The sequence below is a fragment of the Penicillium concentricum genome (genome assembly GCF_028827145.1).
Source record: "Penicillium concentricum strain IBT 3081 chromosome Unknown utg000006l_segment0_segment0, whole genome shotgun sequence".
Taxonomy (NCBI): domain Eukaryota; kingdom Fungi; phylum Ascomycota; class Eurotiomycetes; order Eurotiales; family Aspergillaceae; genus Penicillium; species Penicillium concentricum.
Genome location: NW_026622759.1, coordinates 1,073,850 through 1,099,331, shown reverse-complemented (window position 1 = coordinate 1,099,331; position 25,482 = coordinate 1,073,850). Strand labels below are relative to the sequence as shown.

The following is a 25,482-nucleotide window of genomic DNA, read 5'->3' as shown; positions in this document are numbered from 1 at the left end:
CGTATATGCCAGTGCAGCCTCATCACTGGATTCATCGTATTGGATTTAATAAAACGTGGTAGACCTTAGGATAGATCCACAATGGAGATATGCAGAAAAAGAACACAAAAACCCATGCCATGCCCGCAATCGTTCGCGACAGCGGTGAGAAGACCCCCCTCAAGATACTCGTGACTTTCATCTTAGATATCGCAGTCTCCGCCGCGGCAGCAAGGAAACACATCTCAAAGAATAGGATGTCTCGGGATAGTGCCGCGTCTCCCAATGACCATCCAACCAATGCGTGTGAGAAACCAGACAGCGTGAATATGAAAAGCGGGATTATTGTCTTTTCCAGACTTGAACCCGGCTGTATACGCATCAATTGCCGAGAAACAAGTTTTGAATAGTAGATGTACGTAGGTATCGTCAACTTGTGCCAGAACCGACCCCAAAAGCCTCGCACGCTGTATGCTTCCATTGGGCTCCCGAAGAGAGGTGGCCAATCTTTAGGACAATCGAATCGCAGGATGGCCACGAAGGCGATGGCCAAAAGACAATGGTAGAATTCCAGAAAGAAATAGGCGCGCCAGATCCATTGGACTGACATGATTGCGCGAACTTGGATTTGATGAGACGAGAGCTGGAAAGCTACTTCCATTTCGGGCGAGAAGTCAGCTACAACCACTTGCCCAAGCGAATAGATGAAGACTTTCTGGAAAGCAAAGTGCTCGAATGCCCACAAAGCTGCTGCCTTCATTGACTGGTTGAAGAAGAATAGAACTCGAGAAATAGAATCACTTGGCTCCACTTTTTCGAGGGGCGATATCCGTAATGGTAGTTCTCGCGGATTGTTCCATGTTCTGTAACAGTCGACAAAGCTCCAGTCATGTTTGCTAAGTTCTGGATTGACAGCAAGCTGATCAAAAGCGAGCAACTTTGTCGAGTAAAGCAGGTAGAAGACCAGCACGCTTGCAAAAGTGCTATCAGCACCAATCATCCAGGACAGCCTATGGGATGAGGCCAATGCCAACAGAGAAAATAGCCAGACTGGTCCTAGTAACAGAAGACGAATTTTCCGACGTCTCTTGAGACCGGTAATAGTGAGCACGCTTGCTACCATGTAGTAGAACAACGGCGAAAGCGACTGGAGATCCATCCCTGCAATGTGCTTATTTTGGCAGCAGAGAACAGATGTGAATTGGTAGATATCAACACCAAAATGATAATAATAATAGCTCCGTTCTCTCAACAGTTGCGTAAAACTCCGAAACCATCCTCAAGATGCTGCGGACTATAAATTCCCCACTATAATTGGAAAATTCCATATTCCGCAATCTGAACTAGGAAAGATTGTCTGTTCATCTTCCTCAATGGCAACAGCAATGTCAAACAAGTTATGTTCCAATCCGCCTATCTGTATACTTAGACCGCACATTGATTATTGCCATTTTATATAATTGAGATAGCAACCATAAATCTATCTAATCTTTTATCAATCGATCAATTGCTAATGGTCCCTATCTTTCATGAAGCTTATGGGACAATGAATTGTCGAAGTTCCCGGGGCCTGTGCTGCTATTTTGGGGGCTAAACCTACGGTCAATCCTGTTGTTCTCTATCAGCATAGTATTACTATGGGTCAATTGCTCGTCTTCCAGCTTCGTGAGTTGCTCTTCTGCGAAGAGCCCCCTTCTGACCCGCTTTGGTTGGGTGAGGGTGTGGGTCTCTTAATCTATGCATATTTGGCCCCCTTCGCAATAGTTCTATGCACGCTAAAGCATCCCGAAGGAGGACTGTGTTGGATCATGCAGCAACTCTGGCTTGAGAAATCAATTGAGTTACATCGGGCATGGTGTAGACCCACGCCGAGAACATGCGAGCGAGAAACGGCCCCAACTTCCCGTCTAGATCTTCAAGTAAGCCCCCCAATGCAATATCATCGGGGTCATTGTTTGGCTTCTATCGAACACCGGCTTCAAGCCACAGCCACGACGTTGTCCAGATCATACGTCAGCTGACATTTATTCATGGACACTAACTTTCACGCTATCTGCTTTAGACTATAGTAGGGTTATGAGCATTTCCTCATCGTGGAAGGTTATGCGGAATATCACAAGCACATCTCCTGTCATGGATCGCTTTGAACGGGTATAAAACACCCATCTGCCTCCCTGTCTGTCTCGTTCTTCTTCTCCTCATCACAACAAACCCTCTCAACGGATTTCCAAACAAAAGTCTAAACATCCTCCATTCAATATGATCTCTCCCATCTCCCTCAAGGCCGTCGGTGCCGGCGCAGCCGTATACATGCTTGGCCAGCAAGTCCAGTGCCCCTTCATTGCCATTCCTCTCATCGGCGATGCTATCGCCATGACCGTCGCCCAGGTCGGCTCAGCTGCTGCTAGCTTCGGCGGTGCCATTGTCGGCGCCCACTTTGCCAAAGCCAGAGATCTGCAGGGTCGTGACACCCAGATTAACGCCCCCGCTGGCGTGCCTCAGTACAACTTCGATATGTGTGCCGACAGCTTGACCGACCCAGCTGTGACTGTCACCGTTACCGGTCCCGTTGAGAACAATGGTGAGTAGATAACAACAACATTCAACTTGAATTAAGCTAATCCTTCTTAGGCGTCCAAATTGACGGCCTTCCTTCTACCTGCATGGTTCTTTCAAACGTTTTCGACGGCGATGCTGCCGGTGGTCCCGTGCCTACTCCTTGTGGCTCTGCGTGCCTTCTGTACAACAACCTGAACGCCGATCAGTACGGCCAGATGCAGGCCATTTTCGAGAAGATGAAGAACCTGTAAATGTTTGAACCACTTTCTGTTGACGGTATGGCTGTTTGACAAGGAGGTTAAGCATCTTGGCTTCATGTTAAGTTGTTATATTGTATATAATTTTACTGGATGAGATGGTAGTCTTGAAAGCTGAGCAAATTTTACAATTGTTATATATAATCACTTTGTGAAATCATTCGTTTACTTGACACACTCTCAATTCAGTTATCACAGATTTCATCCATATCAAACTCCATATAAGTAAATAGACCCAAGTCATCTATGAATAACCGACTCACTTCCCCTTTCTATTCGTACTCATAAAACTCATAAACAAGAGTAGAAAGAGATACGGGAATATTTAAATGAACTGCGAATAGAACGGCGTATGGATATACATCCAAATAACAAGGTGTAAGATTGATCGCTCAGGGCTAACTAGGTAGATGAATGGGTTCTAGCACATAGTATTCTTTCTGGATATTTTCTTACCCTGACCCTTAGTACACTGGATAGATTTAACCCCCGCTGGTTTGTTGGTATAGTCTTACATATTGCGCCTAATTCTTCCAAGCTCTTCGATACAAACAGACATCGTGGTGTTGATCTTAAATAGAAGCTCAAGGGTGATATATATTCTGTGCGTACAGTTACATATAACATTTGAATTATTTCCCCGAATCTTTCTTTCCCATATCAACGACAAACTTGCTCGTTTTCCCCTTTACATGAAGTGTATATAACCTGATTGCAGTGACTATAGCCATGAGAGTCCAGCGGCCTCCCAATGCGCTCGACTGGCCGTCCACTACCTCGAGTGTGAATGCATGTGTCATACTGGGAAAGGCCATGACCCACCCAAGAAAGGCGACAGTCTCACCATCCTTGCCTGGTAGTGGAGACGAGGACATCGACAATTTTTGGCCGCCACTGCTGCCACTCGGCTGACATATTTGTTGACCAGACGACAGCCGAACCAACTTGAAACCATTTCTCTTAGCTCCATCGTCACCCTTCTTGACCTTCCTCCATGCAAACTCCTCCCGTCGCTGCTTCTCTCCTACTTCGATGGAAAAGTGGAAGGCGATATCCTTGTTTGCACCAGGTTCGGCGCGCATGACCTCTGTATCCATGCGGTCGGACTTCGAGTCTGGATCAAGTGGGGGCAAGAACACGATGCCGTCGGGATTGAATGCATGGAGGCCCTGCGACTCATCGCCGGCGGCAGCAAGAAGTGGATCTTTGCTGCTCATCCCATTGCGCAGGAGGAATCCCGTTCTCATCCCGAGTGGAGCTTTGCCGCTATAGCCAGTTTTCATCTCAATCAGACAGAGACGGTCTTTGGCAGTCGTACCACAGAGATTTAAAGATTTCCATTTTGTCCACTGGCCATGTACGTTCATTGTTGATGGGAGTGAACCATAGCGAGGTAGTGTCATCACTGCCTCCTCATAGTTGGGTGGGGCATCATTTTCCTGGTTGGCCATGATGTGACTCGAGAAAAAGTTGAGAAGAGAAATCTAAGATGCACGATATTGTTGACTCTGGCTAGGCATTGATTTTACTGGCTTTACATATTGTACCCCGAATGACTTCGCCACTTCTTGGCTGCAGAATATCAATGTTTTTTAGTGGGTCAAGTAGTTATCGAGTTGGATCATTGATTGGTCTTGTCGAACCGACGTTATGTAGATCGCTGTTCATGGGGCCAAAAACACACCTTTTTTCTTGGCCCAAATGCAATTTACTTCAAATTAACTCAAAAATTCTTTAAACCCTTTTCCAAACAGGCAACTTATCCGATGAGCTCTAAGCCACTTACATAGAGAGTACGCGATATCATTTATCGCATCCCCGCAACAACACGAGGTTATATTGCCCTGATATTGCCCCTGGCATCTGCTTATGGATCTATGCTACCCTGTTCTTAATTCTCATTGGCCTCTAAAATAGTGACTACCTGGAAGGCGAATCCAATCTAAAAATATGTAAAACAATAGGCGACCTATAACGCAGAGTGGACAATAGCCATCATCACAATGATAGTAAACACGAACTAGTGGATTAGGGTGGTTTTAACTCGCCGCTTTCCTCTATCGGCGGTTATTTCTAGGGCGATATTGATAGATTAGTAGAACGTGCAAAATAAAAGATATATTGCGACATCCTAGAGAGGATTGGAGAGAAGTTAATAAACCAATCCAGCGTACAGAGTGGGCCTTCCAAGTGACCGGTGATGCCCATCGCAATATACCAGGTGTAATACCTGTGAAAATGTCGGAGGGGTTAGTAGTGCGTTTATAAATGATAGTAGATAGTCGAAAAGAAAGAAACAATACTAAGCACTCACTATATCCACCTCCAAATGCTAGCCATAACGGCCCCCAAAGGAATTTTTATCCTATTGATTACTCTCCGTCGGCGCGTTATGGGGGTAGTAGAGTAGGTCAAATGTGCACTAAGGATGATACAATGCAAAAGAAAGAGAGCGATAGAGATGAAGAATATATCTGCATTTTGATCCGCCTTGGATTGACTAATTTATCGTATCGAGCCGTTGGAGATGAGAGAAGATATTGTCAACAGTATGATATGCGGGGAGTCGGACTGTTAAATTAAATGAGTAAAATCCAAAAGGAATGCTGTTAGCTTATGAGATAGATACAAGAGGAGCTAGATAAATTGATACAACTATGCAGTATTGTGAAGTAAGTGGGGAGACGGTTTTAAATTGCTCTTTAATAATCGTTGAGATGAATTGTCAAAACAAATGTAGAGGAAGCTCAGCTTTACTAAGATACAGCCAGAGCTGATTATGATTAAGGTCTTGCGTCTTTACAAGATTATCTACCTAGTACCCGAATTTCGATTTCTACAGACTGGACTGATCTTACAGCCAGTGAGCTCAGATTAAGTTTAATAGGTCGACATACCCCTTAGCGCTGTTTAGATGTCAATGCCGAGTAACCGTAAGCCAACCTCATTACGGCAGTCTCCAAACGCCAGTGCGCTATAGCAGATTTCCCCGTAGTTAATAACTATATCTTAACTACTAAGTCGCTATGCGGAGTAAATAGAGAGCTATAATACCCAAAATCACAATGTAATAACATAGAGAATAAAACTTAGAATAGGGTTTATTTGTCACTTTTCGTCTAATAACATCGTGAAATCTTCTAACCTTGAACTACCGGATTAAAGGACTAACTATAGAGGGAACAATTACAGATTAAAGGAAAGAGAAACTTAACTTCACTAGGCATGCTTTCCTAAATGTCTCTTCTCTATGGCAGACAGACCACCAGACATTCATTCCTAGATTGCTTAGGGTCGTCATATTGTTTGCTCCTCACTTGTACTCTTTACCATCGCCTTTTTCCATGAGCCTTAGGCCCACCTCGTTATCAATCCGGTCCCAATCTGCTCGGTCGAAAGCCATCTTCGTTTACGCCAACTAATCGGAAACCGATATGCAAATAAATACAAATCTGATTAAGAGATTATTGTAGGCTTGCCACCAGAGTACACACAACATCTTTCCACGCCATCCCGGAAATCAGTTGGACCAGCGAAAGGCTGCTAGTTATATCCAAACTGGTAAGAGATATCACGACCCTCATTCGGTTGCCCTAATTCTTCTGCTGTAGAGAGCCCATGCGAGACGAAATTTTGCTGTAGAGAGCTGTAAGGTCCGCTGTGATATTCTAGTGGACAGGGCTGGAGATTAGGAATTACCGAGGAAGAGAGATCGGGTATGAATATTGTAGGCCTTGTCGCATCAACTTCAGCTATCCCCTCGCCTTCGCGTTTCCTCTTCAAAACATGCGGCGGCATTGATACCGGCATAGTCATGTCAAAACCACGTGTGGTCTTGGGATCCGGGCTTGAGTATTTCCTAGGAAATTGACCCTGCACGTCACAGGGATAGTCTAGAGGTAAGTGGGCTGGGAAATTTGCCACTGGTGCAAATAGTGCTGGTGGAGCATGGTTGGTAGGGGGTGATTTGACACATGCAGATAGGTTGCTCGAGATAGTTTTAGATGGGGCATCAAAAGGTGTTCCGTCTCCGCTACGTTGATTGCGGTTGGATATGATTCTCGCTGCTTCAGGTAGGTTCATGCGACAAATCCACACCTGACGTAGTCCATCTGCAAAAAATAGTAAGATTACGGGCAGCTAACGGAACAAGGCACTCATAATAACATACCGCTCTTCCCCTCCAACAATTCTACCTCTTCTTGTCGAACCCGATAGACTTCATCGAAGATGCATACTCGCTCTGCTGGGACTATATACCGGCGAATTGGCTGGTCGGCCTCCCGCAGCTTTTTGGTGGTGATACCATGGCTAGTATGCAGTTCACACAAAATATGAACTAGAAGCCTGATGCGCTCTGTTGACGGTTAGTCATTTGACCGGTACCAAATTGTGTACATTTCTCACCGTGTTTGAGAAGATGGTCGGGCTCTCGGTGTCTCACTCCAGGAGGCCACCACGGCGGCTTGGTCGCCTCCGGGTCAAGCTGCCGAATGACCCCTGCGACAACGGCCCGCCCGTTGTATGGAAAGAATACCTGCTTTCGAGGCTCCACCAGCTTAACATAGGCTTTCGCGAGGGCCCGGCAATTCGTCTGCTGCAGGTTTTCAAATGCCTTCGCGTAGTACTTTCGTAGAAAATTGCGGTCTATAACAGATATTGCGACTTCTGGCCTCCACATTCTGTTGTCGTTGCTCCATACATTTCTTTTTGTGCGTTCCAAGATCGGTGTGTCCCAACGACGCGAAGGCTCTGTGTGAGCTGGCCCTACTGTTGGCGGAGATAAACTAGGTGGTGGGGAATTTCGTGTCTGCCCTTTGCCATCTAATCCCGTCCTGTGGGAAGTGTGGGTTATTCGTGGTGAGGGCAAAGTATTTCTAATTGCTAGCGTAGTTTGGTGAGCTGCTGCTGGCACGCCGAGCTAAAGTTAGTCATTTAATCGGAATCTCCGTGCACTTGATATGAAACTCACCTTGGGTTATTGGTGAACAAACTTCTTCTGACATCGCGACTGCTTTCAAAAAGGTATCCGCCAGCCCTATAGAAAGGGGACCTTGGAAGGTGTTGGCAATCGACTGAGAGCACTGCAAGTGAAGACTGCCCTCTACATCGACAGATATGTGCGCAAAGTGAGGACGGCCCAATTTACCATCTATGGTTATAGGGGTGTGATAAGCCATTGAGTCATTGGTGTCGGGATCCATAGTGGTTATGGAGGATTGCCTAAAAAACCACACACTGCGGATTCAATGGAACTCATTTATAGCTGAAGTTGGCCCCGAGGTCACCTTGAGTAGTAAGTACGTTAAAATCAGGGAATACACTGGCTGGGCCCTGCAACAAGGATCTTTCGTTGATCTACCATTCTATCGACCCTGTCAGGTATGGGATTCTTCCTATTGGCCTGCTAAACCATGCGGGTCTTTCTTGACGCACAACAAATAGTGTCATATTTTGGTGATCACCATCCTTTAACCTTGTTCGTATAATCTCACATATACGGTTCGTCTTTTGAGTTTTTCACCCTTACATCCCGTATTCGTGCTGCTGCAAAGGACGACTGTGTCAATTGTAACGGAGAAAGGAAACAAGGCAAGGGGAGAAAAAAGTACCACTAGCCTTGGCACATGACGACGAACTAGATCGTCTGCCTATCCGCCGGCCCGAGGCATCTCTCCCCACTTGTAGATCTTTGATTTATTCGAAATTGATATACAGCACTGAAAATACTTATCGATTACTATCGGCGACAAATGAAATTGGGTTAAAAACTGTGGTTGTTGAAATATAAGTGACGAGTGCATCGCTTGGATCATGTGTTCTGGTGCGGAGCTGGCTTACATGCATGTGCAGCTGGCTTACTGAATATGTTGATTCTGACTACGGTTCAAGGAACAATGTTGCGAACCAGATCACTAATTACAAAGGGTTGGGCTAACGGTTCCCATGTCGAGTTATGGTATCCCCTATAGCCTCGGGAAGTCTTAAGATTCTTTCCTGGTCTTTACCTTTGAATTGAAGAACACATCGCACACCTTGTTGCAGATCGTAAAACGTCTACTAAGCAATTTGGGAACCCCAGAAAATCCTGCATCAATAAATCAAATAGATACATTCTTCGATAGGGCTGCACCTTGGAAAGACTCACTACGTATAGAGGAGGGTGGGGGCAACCTAGTTAGACCAGGATCTAACGTATCGTAACCAAACAAGCAGATAATCTGACCGAGTAGACCATCCCAAAACGCTGCTATGAACTAGCACTTGTTAATTAAACCACCCAGCATGCCACCAATTCGCTCCCGATGCTCTGTTAACTCAATAAAGCAAGAGACCAAGGTCTTCCAAGCTATCCACGCATTTAAAAAGCATGAAATTACTTTAATCATAAAGTACGGCGCCGTTTTAATATCCTGCTTATCTGCGAACTCTATTTTATGGACTTTACTACCTAGGTAGATATTTACTCTGATTGGCAATGCCAAGAGAACAGAGATAGTAGAAATGTGATCGATCAGTGCTCAATACCAGCAGCGAGAACTCATGGGAGTTCGTGCCGGAGAGTGTGAAGATAAGTCGACCATAATTATGGGTTTTGATCTCTCTTGCCGATCACTTTCCCGTAAGGTGATGGTTACAGATCCGGTATGTCTCAGTTTTATGTTGTACTTCTTGAACAATTGACATAGCAAACCAATAAATTTCGGAATTGACAATAATAATTGAACATATGGCATGACCTTCACGTTTACGAAATACTTGCATTTCCAGTTAGAAATAAAAAAAGAAAATTACTTTGTTAGTGCTTATCTATGACCCTACGCAAAGTTCAGAGGATGAAAGAGGCGTCCATGTGAGCGAGGGGGCGACGCAAGCTTTATTACTTGTCAGGTAAAAGTCCAGTAGCCCCCGGATTGGACTTGAGGGAACGTTTTGCTCCACATATTCACTTCCTGCTGTTGGACATCCTCAGCAAGGATATCGCCGATCACTATTTTTTTAAAGTAGGCAGTCGACAGGTCTTCAGGGGTGCGCATAGGGAGGAAGTCAAACAGGGTCAGAAGATTGTCCATGCTTTTGGTATTACGCCAAGTCGGGGGCCAGGTCTCGGGGGTGAATATGCATCCGTTCCTCGGCTTTAATGTTCCGTTTCCTTTGTTCAGTTGCGATGATCTCGCCGGCTTCTACAATTTTGTTTAACGCTAGCTGACTTTAAACGATCTCACCGCAACTCCTACCAGCGAAATCTAGATTGTTTTGGCAAGAATCACTCCTTTACTTTCTCCAGTCAATGGGTTATATCCATTATTATTTGTAGCAACAGACCTTGGCAAAAATGGGTCCAACTCAATTATCTCAGATTGCTGGAAGCTAATTGTAAGATCCTCGGATGGTATCTAAGGGAATACTTAGCATGAATGTGGAATCGGGAAATGGAGGCAAAGAAAGTATACGTAGTGGTATAGGATGATTTAATACCTGCTTCTTCAGAGAAGCATCCTAAAAATGTAATATATGTATATATTTGTAGGTTATACGACCTATAGAGACAAGAATAGTCGGCCGCTTATGCAGCCTTATGCAGCCTTATATAGTCTTTTTTAGTAGTCTTTTTAGGTATCCTTCTATCAGATAATTTCTTTCCTTTCCCAGTTTCTTAGGTAGATGGTAGAGCATAAGATATACAGATAAAATTGATATGTATAAATAGGATAGAGAATTGGGGTGACATTAGTGTATAAGTGCTCATGTCATGTATACTGCTGCCAAAATCTGGTATGGCGCACTGGCAGTCAGAAAACGCCGTAGTATAGCCTAATGCTATATCATCAATGCCTCTCCTCACTTAGTTAGCCCTTTTGATTTTCCCTCGGACGCTCCATCGTTGATTTGAGAGTTAAGGCAGAACAGCGAAAATGCCGAACAATTCTTGTACATATTGTAGAGACTACGGATGAAATATTACATACCTGAATTTTCCATTACAAGTAGAAGAAGCCCTTCTTACAGCATCGTTTCTTTGTTGCGTATAAAATAGCGTCTAATAGAAAACTCCCAACATGGATTGTCGATCAAGTTTCATTTCCAAACTGCTTAACCCAATATAGCTTAAACACATATATATCATTGTGTATATTTCATAGTCCGTATCCCGTTAAAATCAAGGGTCTATCGAGACGGTCTCTATCTAAGGATTACTTCCAAGTTTTCACCCAATCGAGATGATTATATAAGCCACAATACAGGCCCCGGGGCCCCGGGCCGGTGCGCCTCCAGGGCCTCTGCCAATCACGCAGTGTCATGTGCAGATCCCCCAGAAAGTACCGAGGTCGGGGGTGCGGATCAAATTTGTCCGAGATATATGAATTCTGAGGCTTATTGTGATTTTCAATTTTGTTTCTTTGCTATCATCCTAGTCCCTGAATGGCACCCATCAATGCCATCGCGTCGCAGCCACACGAAGTCCAGGAAGGGGTGCTTGGAGTGTAAAAGGAGACATGTCAAGGTCAGTGCCAACAAGTTTGCTTTTCTGAACTCGGGCTGCTGAATGTGGCTCTGGTGGACTTGATGCATGGTAGTGACCCACACACTGAGACTCATATTCTGACGCAACCCGCAGTGTGACGAGGGAATTCCAAAATGTACTCTGTGCAGGAAGCGAAAATTGGAATGCAAATATCCTCCTCCAAATGCAGACGAGGACAGCCCTATGGCGTCATCCAGCGCTCAGGACGAGACAGAGAGTGGTACTGTGACTCCATCACAGGATTTCCCACAGGCAACACGTTTGCTTGAGACGAGATTATTTCACCAGTATATGACTTCAACATACCACACCCTGTCACAGGATGGACTTTCAGCACACCATCTCTCCATGACTATTCCTCGCATGGCCGCATCTTGTCCTTATTTGCTTGATAGCATTCACGCATTTGCAGCTTTACACTTGGCCTCGGTTGAACCTGATAATCGGGCTTCATGGCTAAACCATGCCGTACGATATCAGAGCCAGGCATGCGCTGGACTGAGCATGGTTCTTCCAGAAATCTCACCACCAGATTATGAACCAGCATTTGTCTCGTCCGTCATCATAATGCTTTTCGCCATGGGATCCCGAGTATTATCTGTCGAAAGTCGACCACTAGACCCGATTTCGGTGATTCTCGAGGCTCGCGCATTGATGTCTGGCCCGGCCATGCTTCTGTCCCGGATACTTGAAGGCGGCGTTGAAGCGCAGCTGGATGGCTGGCTGTGCGCTCCTGATACACAAGAAAGCCTCGAGAGTGGGGAACATGATCAGTACGGCACCTCTTCTCTCTGGCTCATTGGCGATCATCTAGATAATAACACGAAACAGTAATGGCAACCCGGTCGAAAACACACAGGTATTATTCAGCCTACACAAGTATGTTCCAGTGAGCCATGGGGGGACTGTGTAGGTCTTTGTGAAGCTAACAAGCTCGCAGAGATATAGTCAAGTCACTGGATCGACTTCGATCGAGGATTGACATAACAAAAGAAGAGGATCGACCGATTTACCAAGCCACATGGCAGCGGCTGCATCAGGCCATTGAGCCGTGGCCGAAGATTGGCCCACATGGCGGTCCCCTTGCATGGCCCTTATACCTCTCTGACAAGTTTTCCTCGCTGCTCCAACGGGGAGACTGGCTTGCCCGAGTTCTGCTTCTGCATTTTGGCATAGCTATGCGTCTTCTGTGTCACCGATGGTACGTGCGTGACTGGGGTCGTCGGCTCGTATTGGCCACACTGGAACCACTGGATGAAATTCCGCCGGAGTGGGAGGATACTATTTCCTGGATAAGACGAGCCGCTGCAAGGGAGGACTAGCCACAGGAACACCACGTTAAGAATTCAGGGCGTGAAGTACTAGGTTCTTATACAACATAGAGATTCAAATATTCAGAAAGGATCAACTAACCAACCCAAAGAGATAGGAGGTTACATCGTGACCTCGGGTATGGCGCTGACCCCAATCCCCCAAACAACGCTTATCAGCGGGGTTGAGACATCGGGATATCCTACAACCACACCGCTATACATTATTTTTAAGTTTCTTAGATGACTCTCAAAATGTTCGCTCCTTAATTTCCCTTTGATCCACATCTCTCGATGTTTTATTTGCGTCTGGTGCCCGCTGATCCTATACAAAAGCGTCCGGAGCGAAGTTGGACGCCTCCAATTGTGACATGCAACAACCCTGTCAGATCAGCAAAGATGTGGAGAAACAGGTACAGCTATCTTTTCCCCTCTCCACGACTAATTTCCCATGGTTGAAAATACTAATACCCGATGGCGCCATAGCTTGACTTGGCCTCGCCAGCCTCTTCTTCTCCCGCCCCGACTCTTGCGCAACATTCCATCCAGAGAAATTGGAGGCAAACTCTTGCCAACATGTTAAAACCGATGAGACTCGGAGTGCTGACAGTTTTGTCGCTGCTGTTGATCGCAATTCATCTGCCCAGTGCAAACACTTCTCCCTTGGAATTTTCCGAGCGGGACCCGAATGGGGGCCATGGGTCGCATGGTAAAATTGGCCATGGAAAACTGGGCGCTGTTGCTAGCGAAAGCTCAATCTGCTCCCGCCATGGATCTGATATTCTGAAGAAGGGCGGAAACGCTGCTGACGCTGTTAGTATACCTATCCATGCGAGCGCGAGGTGAATCGCGGTGCTGACACAATGATATAGTTGATTGCAACCCAATTCTGTATTGGTGTCGTAGGTAAGACTATATTTGTTCAGTCAATACTTGTATCTGAGCATCGCTAACGGAAACTAGGGATGTACCACAGTGGAATCGGCGGAGGTGGCTTCATGCTCGTGAGATCCGAAAAGGGTGACTATGAATTTATTGATTTCCGAGAGACGGCCCCAGCTGCGGCATTCGAGGATATGTATAAAAACAACGAGGCCGCTTCCATCTATGGTGGACTGGCAAGGTAAGACAAACACGCCGAGCGGACCGGAGCCAAGCTAACAGCTATACCAGTGGAGTACCAGGTGAAGTGCGAGGTCTCGAGTACCTCCACAAGAAATACGGCTCTCTTCCATGGTCGACCATTATGCAGCCCGCTATTCGCACAGCCCGCGACGGCTTCCCTGTCACAGAAGATCTTGTCAAATACATGTTATCTTCCGTTGGCAGTGGAGAGGACTTCCTATCTAAGAACCCTACGTGGGCAATTGACTTTGCTCCGAACGGAACTAGACTTGGGCTGGGCGATATCATTACCCGACACCGGTATGCGGATACTCTCGAGGCGATTGCAGAGCGTGGCCCAGATGCATTCTACTCGGGCCCTATCGCGGAGACTATGATTAATGCGCTGCAGAGCGCAAACGGTACAATGACGCTCGATGATCTCAAAGAGTACAAATTGGCAATTCGAGATATCGCGCAGATTGACTACCGTGGCTATAAGATCACGAGTACGTCGGCTCCCTCGAGTGGTATTATCGCTATGAGTATTTTGAAGATTCTCGCGACCTACAAAGATTTCTTTTCGACTGAAAAGTCCGTGAATTTGAGTACTCATCGGTTGGATGAGGCTATGAGATTTGGATATGGCGAGGTATGAATGACTAACTTTGAATTCACTCTGGTCAACGATCGCTTACACGAAACTTAGAGATCGAATTTGGGCGACCCCCTGTTTGTTGACGGGATGGCCAAGTATCAGAAGGAGATTTTGGACCAGGCTACGATTGATAACATTCGATCCAAGATCTCCGATGTGCGCACTCAGAACGTATCTGCTTATGATCCAGCCGGATTGGAAAGCCTGGACACGTAAGTCCTACTTGGTGCATTTCTCTGACATCGTGCTGACTCTGTATCAGTCCTGGAACTTCCCACATCGCAGCAGCTGACCATACGGGCCTTGCAATCTCGGTCATCACCACAATCAACCTGCTCTTTGGTAGCCATGTCATGGTCCCAGAAACTGGAGTCATTATGAACAACGAGATGAACGGTATGTCGAGAAAGCCAGCCCGGGCGCCCTTAACTAATTGTTCACAGACTTCTCCATTCCTGGATCATCAAACTCATTCGGATACATCCCCTCCGTATCCAACTACGTTCGGCCTGGAAAACGCCCTCTTTCCTCCATCACGCCCGCGATAGTCGAGCGACCCAACGGCAAGCTATTTTTGATTGCGGGATCCGCAGGAGGCAGCCGTATCATCACCGCCACTGTCCAGAACATTATCAATTCCATTGATCAGGGACTCTCCGCTGCCAAAGCGCTGGCCAAACCCCGTCTGCATGATCAGCTCGTGCCAAACCAGGTCAGCTTCGAATACGCTTACGACAACGCAACGGTTGCCTCTATGAAGGCGCGCGGTCACAATGTTACTTGGGTTGCTCCAGGACAGAGTAGTGCCCAGCTGATTCGGGTCTTGCCCAATGGAACGTTCGATGCGGCTGGTGAGCCCAGACAGCTCAACTCGGCTGGGTATGCTGTCTAAGATGGGATATGTTGGCAGCGATGTCAAAGTACATACATTTTCACGTGCGCGTCAAGGTATATAACCATCACTATAAATAGATCAATTAAGTTCAAGTGTTTCGTATTGCCGCCTTTGTTGGAGATTTCTGGAAGGCGCCGGCGCCTCGTAGATTGGCGTTTCTTTATCGGGTGGTCTGTGCTTTCGATATTCCCTTTTTTGGTGTAGAGAGCTCGACTCGCGTCCCTTTTATTTCCCCTTAAAAGAGTCTACACTGACGTGAGAAGTTGCTCTGAACTTGTCTCTTTCTTAATTTCTATTTGCTGGTTTCATTGACACGACATCGCGTCACCTTCTCAAGTTTACACGTGAATTGACCTCCCCGCGTTTAAGGGAGCTCGAAAGCTTTCCTCGCGACTTTTCGAGAACACCACGCATTTGACTCGCACAGGAGACTTGGAGGTAACTATATTTGCTCTTTGTTTGTCTTTAAGCTTGCATTAACCAAATAATTTTCGGTCCGAACAGTTCACATCCAACAAACAACTACCGCAATATGCCTACGAACCCTTCGAACTTCCCCAACTTTCTACCCTAGACAACCTCCATCTACTGTGACATCGGCAATACAATGGCTCGACTCAGCAAAATCTCCGTTGTTGTCCCCCTTCCCTCCTTCGACATCGACCCCCTCAAGACCTTCGACGAAGACTTCTTTGACCGTGCTGTTGACAACATCTTGTCTGAGGAAGCTAGCATTGAAGAATCCCGGGACGAGATGATGGACGTCGATATTGGCATCTCGAGTCCATTTGGGTACGACGGTACGTCCGACTCCTCGAGGCTCAGCGTTCGTCGTAGCCAACGGACCGAAGCCAAGTCGCCGCACTTTTCTACTCCCTCGACCTCCGCCTCACCTACAACCAGCACGGCAAAGAGCCTGAAGTCAAGAAGATCTTCTAGAATAAGGAAGAGCGTGACAATGGATGATCTCACCGGTGATGATGAACCGCCTATGAGCCTCGAAAACATCACACAACCTCAACACAAGAAGGAAGTCGTGGAAGTTGGACATTACCCCATTCACGATGCGGGTGATCCCCCTTCTGCACTACCTGAAATGACGGGAGCTCCTGAAATTCCAACTCATGACAATGAAATAACAGCGGAAGAGAAGATCTTTGCTTCGGTGGACCCAGAAAAGCAGATGGAGGTGATGAAGTTCATTGTCTCACACTCTTTCATGACTGAGCAGGTTCAACCTGTTCGACGTTCCGCTAGGCGCACATTCACTGGCCAGGTGCGCGAGGTTGCTATGCAGGCTGGGATGAACGACCCAGCTATCAATGCTTTGATTGATCACGTTCGAAATACATTCCTTGAGGACCGCGAGATTGCGGTAGCCAACTATGCCGGCTCTGAATTCGGAAATGAAGTGGACGGCGAGGAAGAAACGTACCGAAAACGGCGTAAGAGCAGCACGGATCACAGCGAAGACAAACAGCACAAGAAGAGCAAGAGGCGTCACTCAGACAAGCTAAGACGGCACAGCCACGATACTCTGCAGCATGATGAGCTAGCCGAGGTGATGGAAGTACTGGAAGCGCATGTTCCAGCAGATGTTTCTACTGAAGGCCAGGATAATCACTATGCTCAGCTGGATGAACACAAACATAAGGACAACACGCCAGATCTACCTCAACTGTCCACGAACATCATTCAAGGTAGCCCCAGTACATTCATCGATCTGACCGACTCCCCGCCCCATGATGAGGTCATTCCTGAGAGCCCAGAGCCTGAAAAGGTGGTCGATACTAAGCCATTTAAACGTCGTGAGTCAGGCAAAAAGTCAAAAACAGAAAGAAACAGGCGCAAGCGCGAACGGAAAAGAGTGCGGAGCAAACATCGAACGAGCTCGGTTGAGCAGCAGCAGCGTCAAGACGATGCCGTTCATAGTGCAGAGAAACAAGCTCACGGCGACTCTATTGATGGAAAAGACCGAATTCCGCCTTCCATTCCCCGGAAAACCTCTTTCGAGGGCTCCAGTGGAAGCAGACGAAGTTCTGGTCAGCTCCCGCTACCCGCCGATCCATCTCTATGGAACATGGATTTTTGAATACCAGTGATTTGCCAGGTGTGACTCCAAGTGATGAGGTTCAGTCCAAGTATTTCTTAGGGGCCGGCAAACCTAAAGTTAGCTGGAAAAGCAAGCGGGAAACACCTTCCTCGCTGATTGAGTTGTCCTTCCCCCCGAAACAAGACAGCTGTTGAAAGATTTTAATCTGCCACCGGACTTCTTGTCATCAGATTCTTCCTTGAGTGATGTGCCCAGTGATTTTGCTTCCGATTCCCTTTGGAATGATCTGGGTGATCCCCCGTCGAATATTCATATCACGATTTCACCTCCGAGAAGCCCCTGTCTTGTGTCCCAATCCATAAACCCCGAACCTGAAACTCCTGTGAAAGGCACCTCTTTCGTTAACCCAGAACACATTAAAACCCCTCAAGCCAAAGCCCCGAAGCATTCTCCTTATTTCCCACGTGTGCTAGTTGATCCTGAGTCTTGCCTCCCGTTTCCCCCTATCGATGCCCCTTCTTTCGGACTCATCCAGGAACAACTTGCACACGATCCCTTTCGTTTACTCATTGCAACTATTTTTCTCAATCGAACCCGCGGTGGCGTTGCTCTGCCGGTCTTGTTCAAGGTTTTCGAACGATATCCTACAATTGAGGGGATGGCAGAAGCAGATCTATCGGAACTCGTATCGATGATCAACTGCTTGGGCTTTCAAAACCAACGCGCCAGGAAATGCACAACATTAGCACAAACATGGCTATCAGATCCACCGAACAAAAGTAAAAGATATCGCAAGCTCCACTACCCACGAAACCTGGACGGTCGAAATGTCGGCCGTGAAGAATGCATTGATGAAGAAGATTTGCGAGTCGCATGGGAGATTGCGCATCTGCCCGGAGTTGGAGCATATTCCCTTGATAGCTGGAGGATCTTTTGTTGCGATGAATTGCGGGGGAAAGCCTCTGACTGGAAAGGGACAGATGCGACAGAGGTCGGGTTCGTGCCTGAATGGAAGTGCGTTCTGCCACATGACAAGGAACTACGAGCCTATCTTACATGGATGTGGCTAAAGGAAGGATGGATTTGGGATTACAACACGGGTGATTTGACACTTGCGAGTGACAAGACGATGAGAGCTGCGCAGAGTGGAGGGGTTGCCCGTGAAGAAGAGGGGAGTTGGGTACTAGAGACATCCCCTGTTAAGGCAGTGAATGGATTGCATGGATCGGATTGATTCTAAGTGTTGATGCACATGATCTGAATACCAAAATTTCAAATTACCTACTGTATAGATGATAAAATATGTAATTGCCTCAGGCAGAAGAATGTTGCTGTGTTCCCCAGAAAAGTCAGGTGAGAATGACTCTTTATATATCTGATTTCAGGCTTCCATGCAGCAACGTCAGTTGAAGAGCGGGGCCCGAGATCGTTCACCGCATAATCACATACATTTCTTTCCACTTCCATCTCATGCGTCGTACCTGAATGAGGTTTTCTTTTTCTAACTTTCATCCCTTTTCCCCAGACGCGGAATGCCGGATTGGTTCCCCTTAACCGACCAGTCACGACCTGAATTAAGCGCCAGGATAATTGGAGACAAAAATAGGACATTCCCCTCAGTCTAGCCAGGTAACCGACGAACTGACCCCACGGGTCTACAACTACTCGTCATGTTTCCTGTTAGACTAAACCGCGACGATAGGAAGAAGTCCACCAAGGCGAAAACAAACAAAACAAACAGAAAGATCTCAACCAAGGACCCAGAGGATTCTACCACGGCTCGTTCATCAACTTCCCGAAGGTCCTCCATGCCTGGACTTGATAGATCGGAGGCCTCGTTCCTTGAGTCGAGATCTAGCCTACCGTATCCTACTTTCTCGAAAGCTCACAGCAAGGAAGGTGTCCGAAAACCGAATATCCCTACACCGGACCCGACCGATTTGACAAATGACGACGGGAAGAGTCACCGCGAGAATCACCATGCGCCTCCTAGCCCACCCCTAACCGGTCTCGACCAAGAGTCCAGGAAGGGCAGTATCGTGAACGAGGATGACAAGGAGACAGAGAAACAAAAAAGACCAAGTATCAAAATCAGAGCCCAAGTCAACAGGTCATCGTCAAGCCTCCGATCGAAACGGGATGATAGCACCAAGTCCAAGTCCAGCAAGACGTCGCGAACAGAGACGGAGGCCCCTACAAAATCGAGAATACCAAAGGATGAAAGTGAAGCTTCGCCTCGGTCTTCGAGCCACAAGTCCAAGACAAAGGTTTCCGATGATAGGAAACTGCCCAAACGGTCGAGTCGCTCGACGATGTCTGCCTCACAGTCGAACGTCACGCTTCGTGATATCGGCGCAGAGTCAGCCAACGGATCCGATGCGACGTCTATTGCCCCCAACCAGCAGCATTCAGTGCCACGAAAACCCATGACCCCGCCTACAAAGCCTCCCTCCCGAACCCAGAACCGATCCGCCATGTCTCATCACCGCGCTACGAGCGATGAATCGGTCGATTTTATCAAACCAGCGAATCCACATTCGTTTGGTGCACCTCCGCCGCCCCCACCTCCGCCCGAAATGCCTGCTACGATCCCTCGAGTCGATTACCTGCTGAAGAATGGTGGTCTGGAAACAAAGGTCTCGAGAGCACTTCTGGCTAGCCTCGGGCAGAAGGATCCATTCTCGCAGGGACATTCTCAGTCCCGGGCTATCGCTGGCAAAATCTTCGATCCATATAACCGTTTACTAGATGACTATCAAAAGGTCATGAGTAAGAATGGATCTCTTGCCGTCGCGACGGGCTACCGGTCAGTCGCCCGTCGTTTATTGGATCGTCTCGAAGCCGTGTTCGCGCGCGACATCTCGTCCGAGCCATGTAACTGCCAGATATGCGACCAAGCGGAGTCAGACGATCAACCGGATGGAGTGAGCTGGGGAGAGGTGTTGGAGCTTGTGTCTGGCCGCAGGGAACTTCCCATGTGGCCTCCCTTCACGATGGCACCAACGGCCGTGGACACTGGGGCGCCAGGCGATGAGCACGTTCCAATGCAGAAGCTTGACGTTGACGTTCCTGAAGAGTACCGCGACCACTTCATACGGCAATCTCGAAAGACGAAGGTCGCTGTCGACAAATGGCTTTACGAGCAGAATGATCCCGGCACCAGCGCTCCTAATGAGGTCGACGACGAGACTTTGACCTTCGCCATGCTCACGCATCTCGAACCCCACCAGCGTTCATTGTTCTGCTCTTTGCTCGGCATCAACTCTTCTACTCCTGTCCCGCGATCCGACGACGAAAAACCCCGATCAAAACCTTCGGCACTTATCTCGTCGGCCTCAGCCATCCAGCGCCTTTACCGACTACCTTCCCTCCCCCGCGACCCAGAAACTGCTATGTACATGTTGAACAACCCCACTCTCCACCATGTCCTCGCCACCCTTTCCGCCATCAGCGATGACGAATGGGAGATCCTCATCTCCGGTCGGTTCGACGGGTTCCTCCGCAGCGGCGCAGAAGACACAGGCCCCGCCGCGAATGCCACCGGGTCTCGCTACGCCAGTCGCTCCAACACCCCCTTAGGCGGCGGTATCTCCCGAGGACCAACACCGAACTACATGGACAGCAGCTTCCGACCCTCCAGCCAAGTGAATGGACCCACATCCCCCGCCACATTCGGCGGGCCGATCGCTCTAGACGAGGAAACCGAAATCGCCGCGTTAGCGGAAGTCGAGCGCGACATTTTCCTCGGAATGGAAGCACTCGAAGACGCCTTCGAAGCCCTCCACTGCAAAGCCGAAGTCGTGCGACGTGCACTGCGCGAACGCGGCGCCGGCCTGTCTGTCGCAAACCAAAGCCGTCGGGGCTCATTCGTCGAAGCGCGTCTCGGGACGCCCTTCTCAGGCGTCGGCACGTGGGAAAGCGGCGGCGAAGACGACTTCCTCGACGACGAGCGTTCTCTTGCACCCGATGACTCGGCGAGTAACATCAGCTCGAACCGACGTCGTCGACCTAAGAGACGCACGGAGCGACGTACGCCTGCGCCTGTCGAGGAGGAGGACGAGGAAGATGACGATCTTGGTCGTCGGGATACGCGAAGCTCGAGGCGCAGATAGATCGCTACTGGGATGGAACGGGGGTAATTCTTTTCGACCTACGTGCAGCGTTGGAATCTTTCGAGGACTGTTTGCTGGATAGCATGGGATATGGATATAACTGTTGCTGTTGCAATGGGCTTGACGAACTCATGATACCCGCCCTACTTTCTTGTCCAGGGGTTTATTTTTCGTTATTTCTCGTTTGTGCTTTTGCTTTTCCGCGCTTCGCCTACTGGCTCTCCACCCTTTTTACATTTTGTTTTTCATGATTGATGAATGCTATGAGCTTTCCCCCAACCCGACGCCGGCCGTGCGCTTGGGCTATGATACAAGTTTGATTTAGCATCACTCAGCGGTTGAATTGTTAGTATTGTGCAATATCAGATAATTGGATCTACGTATTGCAATGATCCCTATTCACTTTCACAAAACTTGCCCTGCCTTATGGTGTTCTCTGAATATCGCTTTATGTAAACATCCATACTAGTTAAGACTAGTTTGACCCGCATAAGCTCCCGCCTGGCGAGCCTAATAGCGAACGCACCGACATATATGTACCGAATCGATATATATTCTGTACAACTTCGCCATGCTGTGACATTTTACTCATCTGGATATTCAGCATGAGAAATGGTCGGTATCAGCGCTTGACAGTTGTCGTGGTCGGGATTGGCCAGATGGGCCACAACCATGCACTTGCCTAGCACCAAATTCCGAGCTTTAAGATAATCGGCCTGGTCAGCCAGAGTCCGCCAAATAATCTTCCAGATGAACTAAACGAATACCCCATTTTATCAAGCTTTGAGGAGGCCCTTCTGCTCAAACCGAATATCATGTCAATCAACACACACACCGCCACCCACGCCAGCTACGCCATAGCCGCAATGGAAGCCGGAGCACACGTGTTCGTCGAAATGCCCCTAGCAGCAACAGTGACAGACGCACAGCGCGTCGTGGAAACAGCACAACTTACAAAACGCAAGCTCGTTGTCGGCTACATCCTCCGACACCATCTCAACTGGATGGACTTCATTGTCCAGGCTCGAGAACTCGGTCCACCCTTCGTAATGCGAATCAACCAGAACCAGCGCTCCACCGGCAAGGCCTGGGAGATTCATAAGCGTATACTACAGGACGTGAAGAATCCCGTCATTGACTGCGGCGTGCACTACATCGATGTCATGTTGCAAATTCCCGATAGTAAGCCTGTGCAAGTGCGCGGCATGGGACTCAATCTCACAAGGAGAAGACTACTGGTAATACCGGTGACTCATCTGATATTGCTGGTTATACGAAAATGTCGAGCTTGCGTGTGAGTACTGTGGTTGATGGATGTGCACATGATGTAATTATCGCCTTGGAGGACGAGCCGAGTCACTATGAGCTTTGTGTTCGTGAACAGAAGTTTTTACTAGATGCTATCCGGCAGGATCGAGCCCTCACGAAGAATATGACAGACGCTGTTCGATCGCTTACTATTGTCCTTGCGGCGGATCGGTCCATGCGTGAGAATCGTGCAATTGACCTGTGATGATGCCTCATATTCCCGAAATGGGTTGAGCGACATTATTAACAGACCAGATGCTGTATGTAGATATAGCACTTAATCCCAGACATGAGATAAAAACACGTAATAACAAGTGATCAGCCGTAGTTTGCGACCCAAACGTACTAGAGAGATGAGCGACGATGATCGGATCTTTTATAGCGTGAAACCGTAAAACTAGCCGCAAGAGGCAGTTCCTAGACCCTATTTAGGTACTATGTACATCTTAATGCTAGTCCTTTGTGGGTTTCGCCCGTTCTGGACTGGATTGGAAATCATTCTTCGGGGACCTCGGCATCTTTTTTATATCCTGCAGGTCCATCCCCTGTCAACGGGGCAATTTGCATAAGGAGTTCCACTGCGGATCATGACATCCAGCAAAACTTTGCACCGGCACATACGAAAGTGACCGGCCGGGATTAACATGCTTCGGAACCTTCACGTGTCCCGTTAGGTTGGTGGAGACCATGCGTTGCTACTAAGGACCAGGATCTACGAATCAGGTCAAAGACGCTGGGTTGCAGTGCTTCCAGTTGTATCCAGGGGATTTTCCTTTTCCGTGAATCTCCATGCAGTTTTGACCTTTTATGCAACTCCGTAGGTCTGTTGATGTTACTTCGACCAAATGGGCATATGCTATGGAGAGCAGAAGCAATAGTGATATGCAGGACATGGAAGAATGACTAGGTGAAGATCACATGGCACACGGGCCAGGAGAGAAAGTACAGTCGTATCAGTAGAGGGGCTCTATCCAATAGTCTATTCTTTGCCTACCGCCACGATGGCAAATCTCCGTAGATACTCCATACGAAGCACGTTACTGTAGATCCACAGCCTCGCCAGCTGCATAATCTGGAGATCCCCAGGTATGATCATACACTATTGATTATTAAACTCTCAGGGTATGATCGGAGTAATCTTAGGCAAAAGGAATCACGCTAACGATAGATAGGCTAGAATAATAACTTTATTTTTGTTGATATCTTCATGGAAATAGGAAACTTGGCCCGTCAGTCGAACCTTCGAATATGACGGCTGGTGTGTGTATCTGTGTGTATGTGTGTACACGGCTCGGAACCGAGCGCCAGGGGCGAGTATAGACTTTGAACAATAGTGGAGTGGGACCACTGATATCTTTATAAGCGATGTCTTGGGCACGTGTAGGTTGGGACATAGTATATCTTGCATGAGGTTGTGTTTGATGCAGATATTAATTTCTTCAAAAGGATCTCCAAGTCGAGATCTATGTTTTAGAGCTCATATATTGCGAAGTACCCGTCAAATAAGAGATTGTCCCGCATTAGGCAATTGGAACGTGGAACCGGGCACGCATTGAAGGGTGGATTCCCTGTTATCATGTTAGGACAAGGTTAAATGGAAAAAGGAGCTTGAAGGGCGTTTGATATCCGGTTTACCCCAATGGGAAAATATACACAATACAACCCGTGAACAAGGTTTTGGGAGTATAAGCTTTCACCTCATTCTAGTACGTGCAAATCATTCCAAATCTAAACCTTGGCCTACTTGGCCTACTTGACTTACTTGGTTTACAAGGTGGACGTGCTGAGACTGGAATTTAGATCGGCATGGAGCGGGGCGAGAAACGAAAGGGAATGAGACATGGCGTTGAAGTACGTAACACCGAGTAACCTATCATTTAGAGGAAATATGTACAGCATAGCTGCCAACACAATGTCTTGTTTAACGTTCGGGTACCTGACTGACAGGCTGAGCTGTCAACTAGAATTTCTAATATAAACTCGGATGTTCCCGATTTACCCCCTGGCGCACATCTGAGACACTTTAAAATTCCCGCACGTTGTGGATTGTGAACATCCCCTAACTCGGGACGGAGATTCCTTCTTAGCGGGCTACTGGCAACTCGACGATCGCTGCGGCTCTCCAGAAACTAGATGCGTAATCATCCTTTTAGCGATTTTACATTGTTGATTCCTACCCACTATGCCAAATCTTCTAGTCTGCGCTAGGAATCATCTCGTATAATGATAAGCCTCCTTCCTCGGTCCTCGTAAATTTGAACCGTTAATAACGGGCTGAACAAAGACCTATCCGCGTGACCTCCATATTTCCTTTTTACGGATGGCTTGATCATATATGAAGTTTAGTGGCCTGACGATCGAAGTGTAAGTTTCCAAGAGAAAAACTTGTCCCGTCTCCATTTAAAAACTGATGGTTCACTAATTGGAGGATCGAAGCTTAACCTAGCCCAATCGTATGGCCAAGAGGTGAGATGCCCACAGATGTCCACAAATTCCCACAAATGTCCACTATTGTTAAATAATCCTTTTGTTTAACATCTTGACGTTCATTTTTCTCCTATCCGGATCCAGACCTGCGGGGTGGATTTCACACGTTCCCTGCTAGGGTCCCCTGGTCCATTCACCCGGTCGCCCACGTTATGCTGTGTGTTATTTTTCTTTGAACTTGATATTGACAATATATAACGCCGATCAAAGTTATATTGTAAATGCCTCTTGTC

The 25,482-nt window shown here is 47.6% G+C and overlaps 10 protein-coding genes across 10 annotated transcripts; 6 read left to right on the top strand and 4 right to left on the bottom strand.

Moving 5' to 3' along the window:
* Nucleotides 1-31: 31 nt before the first annotated feature.
* On the bottom strand, nucleotides 32-1,138 carry N7517_010598 (wax synthase family protein; the record flags this gene model as incomplete). The annotated part of the gene is made up of 1 exon (XM_056728321.1): nucleotides 32-1,138. One exon carries the CDS (start codon nucleotides 1,136-1,138, stop codon nucleotides 32-34), a length of 1,107 nt encoding a protein of 368 aa, XP_056574136.1.
* Nucleotides 1,139-2,238: 1,100 nt separating this feature from the next.
* Nucleotides 2,239-2,789, top strand: N7517_010597 (uncharacterized protein; the record flags this gene model as incomplete). Its single annotated transcript, XM_056728320.1, has 2 exons — nucleotides 2,239-2,560; nucleotides 2,611-2,789. 2 exons carry the CDS (start codon nucleotides 2,239-2,241, stop codon nucleotides 2,787-2,789), a joined length of 501 nt encoding a protein of 166 aa, XP_056574135.1.
* Nucleotides 2,790-3,427: 638 nt separating this feature from the next.
* On the bottom strand, nucleotides 3,428-4,246 carry N7517_010596 (uncharacterized protein; the record flags this gene model as incomplete). The annotated part of the gene is made up of 1 exon (XM_056728319.1): nucleotides 3,428-4,246. The coding sequence occupies one exon, from the start codon at nucleotides 4,244-4,246 to the stop codon at nucleotides 3,428-3,430; it is 819 nt and encodes a 272-aa protein (XP_056574134.1).
* A 2,092-nt stretch (nucleotides 4,247-6,338) lies between these two features.
* On the bottom strand, nucleotides 6,339-7,999 carry N7517_010595 (DUF2841 domain-containing protein; the record flags this gene model as incomplete). The annotated part of the gene is made up of 4 exons (XM_056728318.1): nucleotides 6,339-6,907; nucleotides 6,967-7,152; nucleotides 7,203-7,703; nucleotides 7,768-7,999. The coding sequence occupies 4 exons, from the start codon at nucleotides 7,997-7,999 to the stop codon at nucleotides 6,339-6,341; spliced, it is 1,488 nt and encodes a 495-aa protein (XP_056574133.1).
* A 1,683-nt stretch (nucleotides 8,000-9,682) lies between these two features.
* N7517_010594 (uncharacterized protein) lies at nucleotides 9,683-9,868 on the bottom strand (the record flags this gene model as incomplete). Its single annotated transcript, XM_056728317.1, has 1 exon — nucleotides 9,683-9,868. The coding sequence occupies one exon, from the start codon at nucleotides 9,866-9,868 to the stop codon at nucleotides 9,683-9,685; it is 186 nt and encodes a 61-aa protein (XP_056574132.1).
* A 1,637-nt stretch (nucleotides 9,869-11,505) lies between these two features.
* On the top strand, nucleotides 11,506-12,644 carry N7517_010593 (uncharacterized protein; the record flags this gene model as incomplete). The annotated part of the gene is made up of 3 exons (XM_056728316.1): nucleotides 11,506-12,095; nucleotides 12,154-12,201; nucleotides 12,263-12,644. The coding sequence occupies 3 exons, from the start codon at nucleotides 11,506-11,508 to the stop codon at nucleotides 12,642-12,644; spliced, it is 1,020 nt and encodes a 339-aa protein (XP_056574131.1).
* Nucleotides 12,645-13,208: 564 nt separating this feature from the next.
* N7517_010592 (gamma-glutamyltransferase) lies at nucleotides 13,209-15,286 on the top strand (the record flags this gene model as incomplete). Its single annotated transcript, XM_056728315.1, has 7 exons — nucleotides 13,209-13,445; nucleotides 13,505-13,538; nucleotides 13,596-13,755; nucleotides 13,806-14,388; nucleotides 14,446-14,606; nucleotides 14,657-14,790; nucleotides 14,838-15,286. The coding sequence occupies 7 exons, from the start codon at nucleotides 13,209-13,211 to the stop codon at nucleotides 15,284-15,286; spliced, it is 1,758 nt and encodes a 585-aa protein (XP_056574130.1).
* Nucleotides 15,287-15,896: 610 nt separating this feature from the next.
* Nucleotides 15,897-18,576, top strand: N7517_010591 (putative pre-mRNA splicing factor; the record flags this gene model as incomplete). The annotated part of the gene is made up of 3 exons (XM_056728314.1): nucleotides 15,897-17,331; nucleotides 17,400-17,505; nucleotides 17,526-18,576. The coding sequence occupies 3 exons, from the start codon at nucleotides 15,897-15,899 to the stop codon at nucleotides 18,574-18,576; spliced, it is 2,592 nt and encodes an 863-aa protein (XP_056574129.1).
* Nucleotides 18,577-19,012: 436 nt separating this feature from the next.
* N7517_010590 (uncharacterized protein) lies at nucleotides 19,013-21,454 on the top strand (the record flags this gene model as incomplete). The annotated part of the gene is made up of 1 exon (XM_056728313.1): nucleotides 19,013-21,454. The coding sequence occupies one exon, from the start codon at nucleotides 19,013-19,015 to the stop codon at nucleotides 21,452-21,454; it is 2,442 nt and encodes an 813-aa protein (XP_056574128.1).
* Nucleotides 21,455-22,269: 815 nt separating this feature from the next.
* On the top strand, nucleotides 22,270-22,967 carry N7517_010589 (Gfo/Idh/MocA family protein; the record flags this gene model as incomplete). Its single annotated transcript, XM_056728312.1, has 2 exons — nucleotides 22,270-22,636; nucleotides 22,852-22,967. The coding sequence occupies 2 exons, from the start codon at nucleotides 22,270-22,272 to the stop codon at nucleotides 22,965-22,967; spliced, it is 483 nt and encodes a 160-aa protein (XP_056574127.1).
* Nucleotides 22,968-25,482: the final 2,515 nt, after the last annotated feature.